This window comes from Quercus suber, unplaced genomic scaffold (assembly GCF_002906115.3).
Source record: "Quercus suber isolate HL8 unplaced genomic scaffold, Cork oak 2.0 scaffold_1122, whole genome shotgun sequence".
Lineage (NCBI taxonomy): Eukaryota > Viridiplantae > Streptophyta > Magnoliopsida > Fagales > Fagaceae > Quercus > Quercus suber.
The window spans coordinates 8,299-26,484 of NW_027070526.1; the positions used below are offsets into that span (position 1 = coordinate 8,299).

Consider the following 18,186-nt stretch of genomic DNA (forward strand, 5'->3'; position numbering starts at 1 on the left):
TTTGGGTACTCCATAATTTCTAGTAATTAACTTATTTATATAGTAACAACAGGTTAAAAAACTAACTTTTTTTTTCCAAAAAAAAAAAAAAAAGTTAGATTATTTTTTTTTTAAATAACTGAAACAAAAAATAAATGACAAAGTTTAGCTATAAAATTGTTTGTAGCCTAAATTTATAAACTTACTTAGTAAAATAAATATTATTACATATTTTGAAAATCTAACTATTGAATTGCATGTTCTTTATACTCTTAATATACATGTTAAATTTTGTGTTAATCAGATATTATTTATTGATGACATACCTATTAATTTTTAATTTTCTATAAATTTTGCAGGCATGGAGTATATAAGAAGAAGATGTAATCTAAGGATAAATTTATCAAAATTTACTTTGAATAAAAAGATATTAAATAAAGAAATTAATTTTATAACTAAACTTTGTCCAAAAATAAAAAATAAAAATATTTTTGCCTTTAACAAAAGGTTTTGATTCGTTATATTTGTGATTATTCTTTTTGTTTTTATGAAACTTGCTGCTGTTGGCATGCCTAGCTTGGTAAGTTTTGATCGTGTCATATCACTCTATAACATCTTTTCATGTATTATTCTTTATTTATATTTTTGAGAAGATTCTCATATCTAATTTTACAGCAACTTTTACAGTTTTACGTCAACTTTTTGACTCATTTGGGTAAAAATGGTTCACCACCTCAATTAGTTTCGTAACTCAAAAAGTTGTGAAATTAGATGTTTAGGGGCCGTTTGGTAACGTTGTTCTAGTAATGTTATTTGTATTTTTTTAAAATACGTGTGGGTGAAAAAGTGTGTGAAAATGCGTGTAATATTATTTAAAAAATGAAAACATGGGTTTAAACTCTTATACCAAATCACCCCTTAATTAGTTGTGTTTTTAGAATAATTCAAATTAGGACAGCTTGAGTCAACCATTAAAAAAAAAAATGAAAATGCATGAGATATTTAAAGAGCGCATGCATTGTGATATTGGGACAGTAAATTGCTGTAGAACGTGAAAACTTTCAAAGGAGAATATGGAAGGTGGGGAAGAAGATCAGCAATCACCCATACAAAGAAGCTTTTCTTCACCTGGTGATCAGGATGAGCTTTTTGAAAGAACAGGTAATTTAACTCGAAACCCATCTCTCTTAACAAAATAGAGTTTTTAATGCTTTATACAATCAAAACAGAATTTTAACCGTTAAATATTAGTCATGATATATATTCCATGTTGAATATGCTTGAATAGAAGCAGAAGAGGGAAGCATAAAATAGGAACACAAGAACATGAAAGTTACGTGATTCAGCTTTACGGTCTATGTCCACAGAAGAAACCCTTAAGTGCTACCTCTTTATTATATAAGAGTGTAGTACAAAACTTGTATTACAATGAACTATAACATGAGTATATATAGTAGACTAAACCCTAACTAATAAACTTCTTATACAAGTAAGAGACTTGGCTTGTACACAAAATAGTATTAGGCTTAGACCTATGCTAATAGGCTAATATATCTCTAACACCCTCTCTCAAACTCAAGATGGAAGCTTGATGAAACCTTGAAACTTGATAAGGTTAAGAAGATCCTTTGAATGAAGTTTGGCTCTGTGATGATAGTTTGAGGAAATAAATGGTATTGCAATGTTGATGCGACTTCTAACAGTGGCATGACTATACCAGAGAGTTTTAACAGCAGCAATGGGAAGCCAAAGAAGATGAACGCAGCGAAGAAATACCGAAGAAGACAAAGATTGCTTTTAAACACATTATAAGAACAAAAAACCATACCATGGCCATAGAAATGTGGCTCTGATAACAAGTTAAATATTAGCTATGATATATATTCCATGTTGAATATGCTTGAATAGATGCGGAAGAGAGAAGCAGAAAATAGGAACGCAAGAACATGAGGGTTACATAGTTCAGCCTTACGACCTACATCCACGGAGAAAACCCTTAATGGCTAAATCTTTATTATATAAGTGTGTAGAACAAAGCTTGTGGTACAATGAACCATAACATGGGTATATATAGTAGACTAAACCCTAGAATAATAGATTTCTATTACAAGTAAGAGACTTGGCTTGCACACAAAGTAGTATTAGGCTAAGGCTTAGGCTTATACTAATGGGCTAATATATCTCTAAGATGAACAAACAAGCATTTGCTACAAAGTACAAACCTCAGCCTAACAACTATGTCCATGTCTACTTTACCCAACTTTTAATGGCAGACTGAGGCAAGCTCCAAAATATAGCATAATGCTTTGTTTTGGATTTTGTTTTTAACTTTTCACTCCATACTCTTCCATTGTGAATCCTTTTCATGACTAACCCTACATCTATGATATCATATGATATTTGCTCAAGCCATTTTGCATATTGAGTGTTTCACAGTTCACACTTTTTCCCTTAGATTTGGTTGTGATCTAGAAAGTAAGGATATTTCATTTGAAGGGCCGTACCTACGTTAAACACGAGATACACCTTAGACATTTTTACATACATGACCTATTTGTTCTTAAAAAAAAAAAAAGTAGGATACGGTTGAGACATGAGAACAAGAAGAATTGACTATCCTTCTACAAAACCAAGAGAGCAATATCCTTCTACATTACTTGTTATATAATGTGCTTTAGCTTCATCGAGCTAACAAGCATGGACACTAATACGAATATTGATATGATGAGATATGATATGGGATACGATATGGAGTTGAATATTACCTGCTATATAATGTGCTTTAGCTTCATTGAGCTAACAAGCATGGACACTAATACGAATATTGATATGATGAGATACGATATGGAGTTGAACTTGGGTAGGGAATTCCACCACACATAAAGGTTTTGAGCATACGTAAGGCCTAAAAACAATTGGCCAGTTACACTAAGCTCAATTTCCTTCTTAATCAAGTTGGGCTTTAAATCCATTAATTTTGCTATTTCAAGTTAGGATAGATGACCTACAACCAAGTTAGGCTAAATGACCCACAACCATACCAAGTTAAATGAGTCATAAGTAACTAAAGCAAAACACACTATTTGGAAATCAATACCCACAAATAAAGCAAATTGTGGGTTCCAGTTAACTCAACTGGTAAAATCTCTAATAGTTGAATAAGAAATTTGGGGTTCAATCCCCGCCTATACTAAAAACTTATTGGTATCTTGGTCTGATAACAAAGAGCTATCATCAAGAGCGGACGCCATAGGTTGAAACTCTCTCTCAAAAAAAAAAAAAAAAAGCAAACTGATTTTCCTGTATCAAACTTTTCAAATCATGAACTAAGCTTATACAATTTTTATGGGATAACACAAGATTTGTTGTTTGGAAGGTATGATTTTCATGGAAGTGTTGTGCCACATGTATGGGCTTGGTGCACTCTCAAGGGCCAAGTGGGCTCTTAAATAGGACATAGTGCAGGGCAGAGTTTTGATTGTTTTGAAAATTTTGATCAGCTAGTTTTAAGAAACAGTAAGTTTAGGTACATATTATGGGTTCCAATCAGCCCAATTGATAATTGGTAAAGTCTCACGCCATATATTAAAACTCTCTTTAAAAAAAAGTATATACCTAATTTTACATCCAACAACTAACATGTCAAGTTGTAATTGGTGCATAATCTAATCATAATAATTACTACTATTTGGTTTATAACTATCATTGAATATAAGCAATCATAATTTTTATTTTTACAATACTAAATATATAAAATATTAAAATATTCAATAATGCACTATAATTTTTCACATTCTCTAGACCGGTTTTATTCAATAATGCACTATAATTTTACACATTCTCTAGACCGGTTTTAACTTATGAATAGTAATAAATGTTTTTTTCATTTATTTAGATTATAACTATGAACTACCATTGAATGTAAGCAATTTTAATAAAATGTTGTTTGCAAAAGCTTCACATTGAATCTTTTATTTAAAAGTTACCATGGCTTTTGAGTGGAGTTGTGGTGTGCTTTTGTGTTAAAACTCATTTCCCTCTCATTTGTGTGTGTGTTTGTTTCTAAAAAAAAAAAAAATTCTTTTAATAAAATATTAAAATATTGTTTGCTTTTGCAAGTTCATAAGTTTATAACCGATAAAAAAAAATGATTAACTATTCGGTTTCTACTTGACATATAGCTTAACTCTTTAAACTTTTAAAACTGAAGTGAAAAAAAAAAAAAAAAAAAAAAAAAAAAAAAAAAAAAAAAAAAAAAAAAAAAAAAATTCTTCAAAGTTTATTGCACTATCACTAATACAATAATTGTTCTCACCCTTCTCCATTTCTTAACTCTTTTTCTTCTCCATAATTCTTCATTTTACGGTTCTTGTTTCTAACTCTTCATCTCCTCATCTTCATTTCTATAAATTTTCTGTTTCATCTGCACCTCTCTTTCATCCATTCCATGTTCTTCCTACAACAAAAAGGTGATTACTGTCTCTCTCTCTCTCTCACTGATTTTCCTCTTTTATTTTGGTGGATTTATTATTGTTTTTGACACCTTTGTGGTGAATTTATTATTCTTTCTACCAGTTTTGCTTTGGGTTGATATGTTTTGGTGTTTTGCCCCTCTTTCCTTTGAATTTGGTTTAATTTAGTTTGGATTAATCTAATACTATATATAAAAATAGAAGTTGAGAGAAAGTTAAATCCAAAAATTAAGCTTGTTTTGCCATGTAGGAAATTAAAATGCCCTCTTAAACTTCTGCCACGAAGATAGTTTAAAGTTACAAAAACCCTATTGTTACATTGTTTGAGGATTCTTTAAATTTTATCCATTTACTCTATACCTTTTAACTTTCTATACATGAAGAAATTAAAAAAAAAAATTAAAAAGAAAAGTGTTTGAAAATTGAAAGAAATTGAGACATTTCCTTAATATATATAACAATCAAGTTTGAGTTTATGTTTAGTTGGTTTGACAGTAAGAATATGAGTTTATAAGGGGTTGGAGGCAGTGGTTCTTCAACTGAAGAAACAACAGTTTTTTTTTTATTTGATGAGATTTAATTTTCTGAAAAAGAGTGTTAATGAATACATATTGTGTGTGGTAGGCTTTATTCTTTAACGTGTGAAATGCTAATGTGGCAAGCTGGTACTAGAGGGTGTAAACCAAAAGGTTTACACTAGGTCCTTATTGAATTTAAACTCTTATATTATATACTTCTAAATAAAAAGGGTTAACGTATCACTAATTAATTTTCATGTTTTAATGGGATAAAATACATTTATTACCATGTTTTAATGCATTTATTTCTAAAATTAACTCTATTATCCTTTTTTTTTTGGTGGAGAATCAACTCTATTGTCTAACTGAAAATGATTTAACAATAAGTCAAATTAAGGATATAAAGGTAAATTAATAAATGTAAAATTTAAAATCCAATTCCATAAAATTAGGAAAATAAGACATGTTAAGGATATAAAGAAAAATTTAAAAATTTAAAATTCAAGTTCAAATTCAAATTTTATAAAATTAGTATACACATTTTATACTTAAACTAAAACTATTTGGGGTCACAACTTATTATTTTTTTCGTTTTAATTAAAAAAAAAAAAAAGTCTTTGACTACGTGCACAACTTTTTTATTATTTAATTTATATGATTATTTTAATAAAATTTAAACGAATTTTTTTTTCCTCATGTTTAGATGCTTTGTCAACAATTAAAACCAAAACATTAAGATGCAAACAAAAAATTTATAACACATGCAATGAAATATATATATATATTGTGTGTGTGTGTGTGTGTGTGTGTGTGTGCACTTTTGTTTTTGAGAAAGAAAATATGTGCACTTGAAGTAGTCAAAATAGTTAAATATATTTTTTATTAAAGGATAATAAAATTTTATCAGTTCACTATAGTCATATGTTCATATTTTAAATTGTATTATTTTTAATTTTTTATACTCCTAACTCCTTTTAATAAAATGTTATATATATATATATATATATACATAGCCTCAATTTATGCTACATAAATAAGGTAAATGCATTTATTTTAATGTATTAATTATTTATTTGTGAACACTAATTATTTATATAAAATGAATTTTTATTTTTATTTTTCTAAAATATTTATAAGTAGAAACTAATTTGGAATATGGTATTCTCACTAAAGTTTATATGTATTGGAATTATTTGAAGCAAAATCTAGCAAAAGACAAAATCAATTTTTTTAATGGAAAATTCAAAAGGAAATTCAATACTAACATGCAATCAATAATATTAAAAATAATAATAATTGCTGCAAAGTTAGCAGCATATTGTAATTATCTCTAAAAAAAAATAGAGGAAAATAATTAACTATTTGTCTAATCACTCAAGCAACATGCTCATATTCCTCTTTCTAAATATAGCTAATGTTAATATAATTGAAGTTGATTTTTTAAATATATACAAATTATAAGATAATTTCTTACAAAATATTTCAAAATGCTATGTGCATCGTGTGGGATGATGGACACATCTATTAGATGATTATTAAAAGTTGAAGGAATCTTGGAAAAATTTTCCTTGTCATCTTCTAAAAAAAAACTTTTTCATCAATGATATGTTGAAGCTAACAATTTTTCTAAAAGAGGCCCCTACCAATGGTTACCAACTTTCTCCAATTTAAGGTGTAAATTTGAAAAGATCAATTGGTGAGCTTTGGCCGGATGATTAGAAATAGTTTTATTTATTTTTGATGAAAAATCTCTTAAGACCCTCATGGATGGACCCTATGGATTCAAATTGATGTTGCACTTTATGCAATAACAAATCTTGTTTTGGATCCATAATGGTGTATTATTAGATTTAAAAAGTCGTGAGTTTTAATTAGCTCATGTGATAAAGTCCTTTGGTGTTGAATTAGAGATATTGTCCAAATCCGGCCTACTCAAAGCCATCATCCAATAAGATATCTGAGTTTCAAACCCGTCGCGTCCATAACTTCAGAACCTCTTGAAGATTTGATTTTCACAGCAGCCTTGGGATGGCTTATGGTTTTAGCCTTGATCAGCCCTATGGCAACAACATTGTAGAATATCTTCTTTTTCTTCTGTACTCATGGCTCTCTAATTAGGGTTACAATAACCCACCCCATTAGCGGACTTCTGGGAAAAAAAGCATGATTTTCTGATCCTTTATCAGCCAACTCAATCGAGAGTTGATCAACAGGCACTCTTGATCAATCGAGGGTCAATCAAAATTCCCGAGACTGTCCTTTCTTGTGCTGAACCTTGGACTTGATCTTGTACTTGATTTTTAATGCTTACAACTCAAAACAAGATATATTGTCATGGATTTGCCAACACCATACCTAAGATATTTAAATTGGAAATTTATATTGAATGACACCAAGCAAGAATTTCTTGGATTTCTAATATTCCATCAACAATTAGGCTTTAACTTTTACTTTCATCCCACAGCCTTATTCTACTTACTAATCCTCTCACTTGGTGAGCTTTTTACACCATTTTTAATTGAGTCATTATGATGCATACTTAAACAAATAATAAGCTTTGAGGTAATTCCTAGCTTGGAAAAACATGCTCAAAAGTTGCATCCTATTTATACAGCTGAAAGTGGAGCATCTTCTGGAGGTTCAAGAGTTAGTAGCATCGTGACATTGATCTATGTTGTGTATAAGAGCATAAGGACTGTTGTTTTCTCCAATAAACTCAACTTGCTGCTCCCTTTTGGGCCAGCAGCAATTCTTGTTCAGGAACTGACTGATCAATCTGTGAGTTGCAGTTCTCATTGACTTGAATCATTTAAATCGTTGTTCGAAGATTTTTTTTGTTTATTTGTTTTGAGGTGGATTACAGGCTTGGGTCTTCTTTCTAAGCTTAGTGGGTATAGCACCTTTGGCTGAGCGTTTAGGTTATGCTACAGAGTAAGGATTTCTGTTCCTCTCTCTCTAACGAATATGATTTTTTCTTTTCTTTTTTTTTTGGTGAAAGGGAATATGAGTTATTAAGTTGCTAATGTGTTGGTTTTCACTCTGGTTTAGGCAGCTAGCCTTTTACACTGGACCAACAGGTAAAGTTTTTGTAGTGTCTCAATTTTAATAGTCCTACATTGCTATCCTTAGTATATGCCCAAATCATTTGGTTTTAGTATCAGGCACATATATATATTACTCATTTTCATCTTTAGGTTGCGAATCATTATTCTATCTGATTTTTTTTTTTTTTTTTTTTTAATGTAGTGTCAAAAATTGAGAGAACGATAAATAAACTTCTTGGTATTATTGATTGTGTGTTAATTTCATCATTAGCTTCCCTTATATGTACAAGAGTTGGTACCACTAAGGCCAACTGAACAAGATTAACCAATTAGTTAACAAAATAACTAATTCTATCTAATTACAAATGATAATTTGGAAAAATTGAAATTATGTACAATTTCTGATATGTAGTGAATTTGAAATTTGCAGTTGGAGGCCTATTGAATGCTACTTTTGGGAATGCAACAGAACTTATTATATCAATCTTTGCTTTGAAAAGTGGATTGATACGTATTGTTCAGCTGTCGTTATTGGGTGCAATTCTGTCAGACTTGTTGCTGGTGCTTGGATGTGCATTCTTTTGTGGTGGGCTTGTTCTTCAAAAGGAGCAGCTGTTTAATAAGGTGGATGTGTTAGCAGATTTTCTGAGTTTTTTTTTTTTTAATTGTCCTGTTATCTTTCATGCTAAAGCTGATATATGTGGATGCAGGCAACTGCTGTGGTAAACTCCGGATTGCTGTTGGTGGCAGTCATGGGCCTACTTTTACCAACTGTTCTTCATTATACACACACTGAGGTTTATTTTGGGAAGTCAGAGTTGGCTCTTTCAAGATTTAGCAGTTGCATCATGCTTGTCACATATGCTGCGTACCTTTATTTCCAGCTAAAGAGCAAAGGAATCTATATGTTCCTCTTAATGAGGTTGGCTATGAATATTGTTATTCTCCCTCCTCTTCCCCCCCCCCCCCCCCCCCCCCCCCAAAAAAAAAAAAAGAAAAAGAAAACCTTCAATTTATTAGAAAATGTCAACCTGAAAAGATACTTATATTATTTAATAATTTAAGTTGATGAGTCAAAGTCTTTTCATCTAACAGATATTGTTTAGACTTCTAAATTTAAGCTGTCTCTTCTATATCTTTGGCACTAATACAATTAAGAGATTGAACATCTTCTACATTTGGCTGGTTTTTCTAATGGTCTATAAAAGTAGCTGCTGCAGCATATTCAAAGTACACCAATCAATTGTATTTGCCGAATATATATAGTTTGCTAAAAAGAATATATTTGGCTGGCCCGAGTTATTCTGTTGAGATCCAGAGCTAGCTGACTCCAAAATTTTGGGAGTATGGCTTGGTTATTATTGCTACTGTTGTAGTTTTATAGTTTGCTCTAGCAGTGACTGTTTTGAAATTTTTTGTTGTACCTTATAGGGGGCAATGACTAAGTAGAGATTCTAGTGTTACAAATACATTTGTACTGGGTTTATGTGTTTTATTATGACTAAAGGCTCAAGAGGCCCAATTATGTTGTAAAGCCTATATGGGGATAACACAACTCATATAGTCCCTATATATACCCTGCTAGGGTTCATTGTAATATATAGTTGAGAATACAGTAAAGATGTAGCTACTAATGCCATAAATACAAGTCATCATATCTTTTTCTTTGGTTTAGGTTGGAGAGAAATGCAACATAGTTCTAATGCCAAAAAGGGATAAATGCACATTTGAACTCCACCGAGACCGCCTCAACTGACCACACCAATAATTTTAATACAACCTTCTTATATTGAGACTCTTATTGGCTTAGTGACTTATTGAGTCTTTACAACGTACAATGTGGCATTGTTCAATTAATTAATTTGTGATAGGCCAAGAGGCTTATAGCTCAATTGGTTTGCACCTTTTGGTGTTTTCGATGGAAATGTTAGGGTTCAAATTCCCCCCTCTCATTGTAACTATCAAATTATAAAATTTTAAAAATATATATTTGTGATGTTATATTTGGCATGAACATAGGAAGGGATTCAGATTGAAGAGGGCACACATGATGACGAAGCTCCCCAGATCTCAAAATGGGAATCAGTAATCTGGCTTTTGGTTATAACTACTTGCGTCTCAATCCTATCTAAATATTTAGTTGATACAATAGAGGTAATATTTTCTTGTTAATGTTTCTTTCTCTGTGAAATTTGTTATTATATATTTTTAGATAAACAAGTCTGGTTCCGCTTTTTACATCTTGGAGCCATTGCAATTGGACACTCTAATTAACCACGTAATACATTATTTTGCTTTCTTTATATCAAATGCTAGCTTGGTACATGGTTACTTTTCTAGGCGTGCTTATGATGGGCTTAGGGTTTTAAAGTTGATGTTTAGAGCTATGCATTATGGTTTAGGCTTGTACTTTTTAAATGATTTGAAGACACATAATTGAACGGCAAAGAAGGGAAATAGAAAACAAGCACATTGCAATATTTCTTAGGCAACAAGCAAATAATAGAACCCAAAAAAGCTCGTTTGATGGGTTATTTGGTAGACAGAATATATGAGGTTTTAATTCAGGGTTTGATATGTAAGCAGAAGGATTTGGTTTGGGGTTGTAAAGAAGGAAAAGAAAGAATTTTTTTAGGGGTTGTGTGAACTATAGACTTGAATAGTAATATCAGCCCAAAGAAGAAGAAGACCAAGAAGAGAGAGATGAGAAGAACATTCTAGGCACACAGCTCTTCAATAATGCAAATCACTCATAATTCTATCACTCAAAGTTAAATTCTTTAAATAAAATGAAGCATATTTTTAAAAACTCTTTGACTCTTTTTTGTTGATAATTCGATAATTAGAAACACAAGAAGGTGCGAAACAGTTGAGCTACAAAGCTCTTGGCTCATTGACTCTTATTTAACCTAGTAAGGCTTCCAGCTCCTAATTTGAGTGATAAATTATAGTCCAAGAAATCCCATTAAAAAATTCATGATTCTATTACAAACTCTAGAATAATTTAGACCTGATATAAATAACAAAATAATCCTAAAAATAAGAGAGGAGATTCTCAAACGAGGAAACGGATCCAACAAAGTCAAAAGAATTGAACTAGGAGGGGTATGAGTTGCAGTAAGGGTGACTTGTCTGTCAACTTTTCCACTATCACCCCCCAAAAAACCAAAAGCTATTTAAACGCTAAGACTTATGAATTACTATAATATAAGCATCAAAAGCAGATAGATCTTGCTTCTATCTGACATCTTATAATGGCCTCACGTATGTAAAACCCATAATTCATAGTTCTGCACAAAAGTACTCTTTTTTTATAGATACCAAACACCTACGAATTATCAGTATAGAAGTATAATTGGTGTATAGCAAGGTGAAAATTTGGGAGGATGGACAATGGAACCATTCAAGGGTCCATATGGGGTTGATTTGTGGAAAAGTATAAGCAGGGGATGTGAGTCCTCCAAATTTTTTACACTTTGAGGTATGAGATGGTTCAGAGTGAGATTTTGGTCAAGCATTTAGGGTGGTGACAATGCTCTCAAGGAATTCCCAGACCTTTACACCTTGGTGGTGAACAAGGAGGCATTGGTAGCACCATATCTAGCCAACCCAGATGAAGGAGAGATCTGACATTAGAGTCCTCTTTATTCAGGCTTTTCTGGATTGGGAGCTGGAATCAGTTGCTTCTTTTTTTGAGTTACTCTATGATAATTTACCTTCTGTGTGAGGTAATGATTGTGCCTTGCAGATGTCATTGATGTTTGAGGTTAATTTGTTCTATAATGCCATTATGGGTTCCGCAATTTCTTTCTTCCCGTGGAAGAGCACCTAGATGGCTAAGGCTCCTCGAAAGGTGGCATACTTTGTATGGACTGCAAACTCTTGCAAAATTCTTGGCATTCAATAATCTTTGTAGGAGGCTCTTGATGATGGTTGGTATTGTATGTGTCAGAGCAGCGTGGAATCTATTGATCACTTGCTTCTTCAATGTCCTGTCATAGAGCTGCCAAGGTGTGTGAGCCGTGCCTCTATGTGTCATGAAGAATCTGTAATACGAAAAAAATAAGTGGATCTTCACTACTTTTATAATCAAAGAACATAATTTGCAGTCTTTATGTGATTGGATGCATGTGCTAGGCAGCAACCCTTCGATGTCTTTTATTGATTTTTTTACTCTCTTTCCCTATGATTTGTATTCTTTGAAAAGGGATCACACATCCTTATATGCGTCCCCTCATATCCTTTTCTAATGAAATTATTTACTTATAAAAAGAAATTGATTTATCAACTTTCTGATTGGGTGATTGTTTTGCAGGGAACATCTATTGCATTGAATATTCCACTTTCATTTATTAGTGTTATTTTGCTCCCACTTGTGGGGAATGCTGTAGATCATGCAAGTGCTATCACGTTTGCCATGAAAGATAAGCTTGTAAGCTTTCTAACATTCACTTTTGACAGTTTCTTTTTAGAATGAGTTTTAACAATTTGAGCTTCTCCACAGGACATAACATTAGGAGTCTCAATAGGAGCATCAACACAGATAGCTTTGTTTGTGGTAGGTATTAACAATATGAGTTCCTTTTAATTTCTATTTTACATTTTTTACTTCCAAAAAATAAGAGTTATTTATAGTTAGTATTTGTACAGTTTAATCTAAATTACCTTGGAACCAATATTTGAAGGAAGCAAATGCTTGGAGCTGTTTCAACTGTCAATATATCATTATGTTATTGACGAGTCACTTTGTGTTATAGCCTCCTCAAGATAGTAAATGTATTATTTTTTTTGGTTGCTTGAAGTTTAGCTACAATGTCGTTTGTAGTTAAAAAATATGTTAGTAATTGGTGCATATAACAGACATCTCAATTCATATCAAGGCCAGTCATCTGCCAGAGTTTGGGAATTAAAGCTCTTTCAAAGTTGTGTGTTTTGCACCACATTGGCTGTCTCTCAGCAATGAATAAAAATTTTAACTGGAAAAGAGAGCTGGTGATGATCATATTGATCATGAGTAATTTCTACTTTCTGCACAGCTCTTGGTGCATCATCTGTCTGAAATTTATGTCATTTACACCTTCAATGATATGCTCCTGTTAATACCTTTTAACATGAATTTGGTTTGGGTGGTCTTTGCTGCCTGTGATGTGATGTTCATTGCAGCTTGAGCAAGAAACCTTTGAGACAAATTAATTTAGAGAAAAGAAAGAATAGAAATGTACAAGTAGGGATACATGTTGAAGATGTTGGTGAGATAGTCATTTTAAGTCTATTATTATCTGTTTGTTTAGCACCAAAAATTGGCACCCCTTTGAGATACATTTGTATTGATGATTGTGCTGTTTAGTATTACTTCATTGAAGATTTTTATTTTATTTTATTTGATCAATATCTGCTAAAGCCATTATTATATTGCTGCAGATTCCTTTTTCCGTAGTCCTTGGTTGGATTATGGGGCAAGCTATGGACTTAAACTTTCAGCTTTTCGAGACAACTACACTTGTTGTATCCGTCTTAGTAGTAGCCTTAATGCTGCAGGTTTGTTTTTCAGTGATAGAAAAGCAAATCTAGATGATTTGGTCAAATTTTTATAGGAGAAGGAAGCATTTTAAGTAATATATGCCATGATGGGTTCTAATTTAAGCTGGATGATGGGAAATTCCGAAATTGTATATTTCAACATCTTTTTGAGTTGTCTTGTTCACTTCTTGTGTTTTAAACAAGTTTGTGCTAATAGTTTTCCTTTAATTGCTATGGATTCCATTTTCTTTCGTAATTATTATTATTAACTTTTGTTAATTTTATATACACATTCTTATATTCTGCAAATGCTTTTTTTCAGGAAGGAACTTCCCACTATTTTAAGAGACTAATACTTCTTCTTTCCTATCTGATAGTTGCTGCAAGTTTTTTTGTACATGATTCTTCCGCAGGAGGTCAGTTCTGATTTGAAGTGTCCATTTTTCAAGCTTAACTTGCACCTAGTCTATTTCTATATGAATACACTATATAAAGTTTGTCTTGAAGTGGAGGGTGACTGTATCAGTAATCAATTGTGTCTGCAGATGATAGGCAATACAAAATGTAGTTAGTGAAGCAATGGATTCGTGAGGTCTATTTCCAAAAGCTTTGGTCTGTGTTTTTAGCCTTCTGCTTGTTCTTGTCAGTAAATTCGATTGACTGGTATCTTGCCTATTATGTTCTCTCTTCTTCAGCTACTGCTTGGAGGTCAAATATTCACTTATATTTACAAGACACAAGTGCCTTGTAAAAATTTAAGATACTTTTTCTCGTTAAATAATTTGTACCTTTTCATTTAGTTATGAAGGGGAAACACCCAATGAAATACTGGTTATATAGTCTGTGTCATTTGAAGAATTAAATTCATAATCATGGAAGGAATTTTCGGATCACACATTTGCATCTCACCTATAATATAAAGTCAAGATTTTTTTGGTTATATAACATGTACCTTTCCATATTATAGGACATGCATCCAATGTTGTACGCCTCATTTGAAAGTATGAATTTCTCATCATAAGTGGGATTTTCGGAACTTACGGAAGCCATTGGGACTGGTAGTAGAGAGTTTTTTTAGGATTTATAAAATGTTCATTATTATTATTGAAATTTTTTATTACTTTTATTAAATCTTATCTAATGGTGTTTGTGATATATTGTAATGGCCTGACTCAAGAAGATTGTCTTGTGTAGAAAGTTTACAAAAAATACGTTGGTAGGTTAGTAGCTGTATATTTGCGGTTTTGTGTCAGGTGCTTAATGGCATTGTTGGACTGGAAAGTGATATTTGAGAAATGTACTTTGAATTTGATGGTTCAAATTGAAGACCCTTTTGAGTTTTGAGTATAATAATACAATGGGTAAACACCAACAGTTTTAGGAATTGGATATAATCTAGATTAGGACCAAATTGGACTGAATAGGACGACAGTAGGCTAAATAGGACCAATGTCGACTGTATAGGACTGAAGTAGATAGAATGGACTGAACAAGACGAATGTGGACTGAATAGAACTAAAGTAGGTAGACTGGAGCGAATGACCAGAATAGGACTAAAGTGGACAGAATGGACCAAATAGGACTGAATAAAAATGAAGTGTATAGAATAGGACCAATGTGGACCAAATAAGACCAAGTGGACCGAATATAACAATGTGGACTGAATAGGACTTTTGAATATTTATCATTTTTATTGCATTTTTATTGCTCATATTTCTAATTTCTAATGTCTATTTTATTTGTATTTTTTAACTCAAAACTAAAGAGTTTAGCCCAAATATAAAATTTCATACTTTTCAACCCAAAATTTCTGAAGAAGAAAAAAATTGAACTAAACTTGAAAAGGATACCTACAAAATATATATATATATATATATTAAAGGTCCAATTAGTCCAAAATGGACCAAAGGGGACCGAAATTGACCGAGTGGACCAAATTGGACCAAAGCAGACCTAATTAGACTAAATAGAAATTGTTTAATTTTTAGGGAGAACAAATTATCTTTAGCAAATTTTACAGAACAAATTGTACATTATATTACATTTATAAAATAATTATTTATTCTCACACATTGCGTAAGCCTACAACTAGTATACTTAATAGCCTTTCCCAGCCACTCAATGCTTTTTTTTGCTTGAATTTCCTTCCCAACCTTTTCTTTCACTCGTGTTGCAAATTGAAATCATTGATATTATCACTGGTATGCTTCTCAAATCAATGCAACTAAATGCATTGTCATGTTTTTATGATCAATCAATTCCATGGAGAATGAAGAACTGCAGTCATCTATAAACTTGGAGTTAGTAAGTCTTGACAACTGGAAGTGATTTTAGTCAATTTTTCTTTGTTTTATTAAGGTTTTTAAAAAAAAAAAAAATTATGTTGGTACTTACAAATAATTTCATTTAATTGAGTTAATGAAATAGGTATTTGAGATTGAGTTTCAATATTTGAATGTGAGAATGAAATGGTTAAGAAAGTGTTTGGGAGGTTGCTAATTTTTCCTAATTTTAGGATATGAAAGTATTTTATGTTTTAAATTATTATTTATAGATTTCAAAATTGTTTAATCAGTTTAAAAAGTAAATTCTACTTTTTATACTAAATATAATAATATGTTATAGTCTCTTATAAACATTGAAAAACTAGGCAGTTCCGTATTCCGAAAAATCTAGATTAGTAAAGCAATTCCACTTAATATTTGGAAACCAATTTTAGGACAAAAAAAATTATAAAATATGAATTAAGAAGATCGTGTTTCAAAGCGTTTAGCAATATCAAGTACAACATCAAGAATTATCATAATAATTCCATTAAAGATATTCCCAAAGTAAATCAGAGTTCTATGCAATAATTATAAGGACCATTAGCCACAAAAGAATGGAGTTTGAATAAATAATTACACATTATTTACTTGTCCCATCAATGGAAATAAAGTCATAACCACTATCATATACAAAAGAATGAATCAAGTCTACTCTATGATATACATCATCTAAATATCTTCATCACAAAAGTCTAGCCTCCATCAGTTGTTAGTCTAACCACTGCTAACCACAAAAACTTATCTCAAAATTATCGTTGCCTACTCTGAGAAAGTTTATAAAAGAATAGGATGAGACAAAGCCCAATAAGTAGCATAATTAATGGGAGTAGGGGAAATGCAAGTTTCATGATGATGAACAATTTACAAAGCATGTTTTAGTTTGGGAAATTTATAACTGAATACTACAAGATCATTTTCAATAATAATATGACAATAATGATCAAATAATGCCACCCAAGGCTTGTAAAAAAATGATCACCATGAAACCATATATATATATATATATATATATTGTGAGCATAAAATGAATTAAGTTGTGAATTGATCACAATGTTTGGATTTTGGTTATTATAAGCTGGGAACTATTAGCAAAGTAATGGAAATAGCAACCAATTTGAGAGAATATCGCTGGGAAAAAATATTTTAAACATAGGAAAAATTTGTCATGATAAGGAAGAGCTACCAAATGGTTGAGAAAGAATTACAGATGTGAAACCAAAGAAAAGCTGATTTCCTAAAATATCTATCTATAAAAGTAACTTAGAAGTCGCATACTATTCACAAACCTTACATTGGATAGTGTTTTGGAGTTTCTTTTGCCAGTAGTAATGCAGCGGTGAGGAATGTGTGTAATAAGAGCATAAAGACTATGTTTTAGCAAATAAACTCAATTTGCTTATCCCTTTCGGGCCACTAGCAATTCTTGTTAAGAAACAGACTGGTCATCGTGTAAGTTAGCTCTCAATTGCATTGTTAAGTCTGACTTAATACTGTTTACTCTGTTAATCTCTTTGTTTCAGTTGTATATCTAAAGCTGGTGTAATTCCTTGCTAATTAGTAAAGTTCATTTTACCAAAACTCAATCTTTGATAATATTCTTAACATGAATTCACTCTGACTAACACAAAAACACACTCGCATATAATCTAAGAGGGTGTTTGATATTGTTATTTAAATAACAGTTTTCGGTGTTTAAACACTACAACACGTATTTTTACAAAACTTTTTAACCCATATGTATCTCCACAACATTTAAACAACGTTATTAAAAATTTCTTACCAAACGGAGCCTAAATTGCAATACCAAATTACCAACACAGAAACAAACAACCAATTCTACACCACTCTCACTGTTGGACATTCACCAGTTGACCCGATCCTATTAGGAAACCCAGTCCTTTAAGACTGAGTCCAAGCCCACACAACTAAAAATCCTTCCAGCCCATCAGCTTTACTTAAAATACCCATTCACGCCAAGCCCGATCTGTTCCTTAAAATAAATAAAACTCAATCCCAGCCCAAAAACAGATAAGCTTCAGCCCAGCTTAATTTTAAACCCTTCCTAAACTCAAATCCGGAGTGCACTCTTAGCCAAAGCCCATTTTTAAGCCCACTCACACAAACCCAGGCCTAGATATAAACCCACATTCATATAGAAAGGCCAAGGCACACAATTTCAGCGAGCCCAAAAATTAAAGTCCACTAGCCAGCACTCGTTCAATTGCAAATTGACCTCAAACTTTTACAAAATTCCAATTTATCCACAAACCTTCCCAAAATTACAACTTAACCCCAAACCTTTCTACAATTATATTTCTACCCTTAA

General features: G+C 31.7%; 1 protein-coding gene across 1 annotated transcript; it reads left to right on the forward strand.

The window, feature by feature from the left end:
• Positions 1–483: 483 nt before the first annotated feature.
• LOC112004705 (vacuolar cation/proton exchanger 5) lies at positions 484–14,373 on the forward strand. Its single transcript, XM_065769356.1, is given in 13 exon segments — positions 484–1,140; positions 7,584–7,747; positions 7,833–7,900; positions 8,018–8,046; positions 8,444–8,637; positions 8,724–8,901; positions 8,904–8,935; positions 10,033–10,167; positions 12,329–12,445; positions 12,518–12,571; positions 13,435–13,551; positions 13,856–13,949; positions 14,079–14,373. Coding segments are annotated over 13 exon segments (1,293 nt in total). The 5' UTR covers positions 484–1,052; the 3' UTR covers positions 14,102–14,373.
• Positions 14,374–18,186: the final 3,813 nt, after the last annotated feature.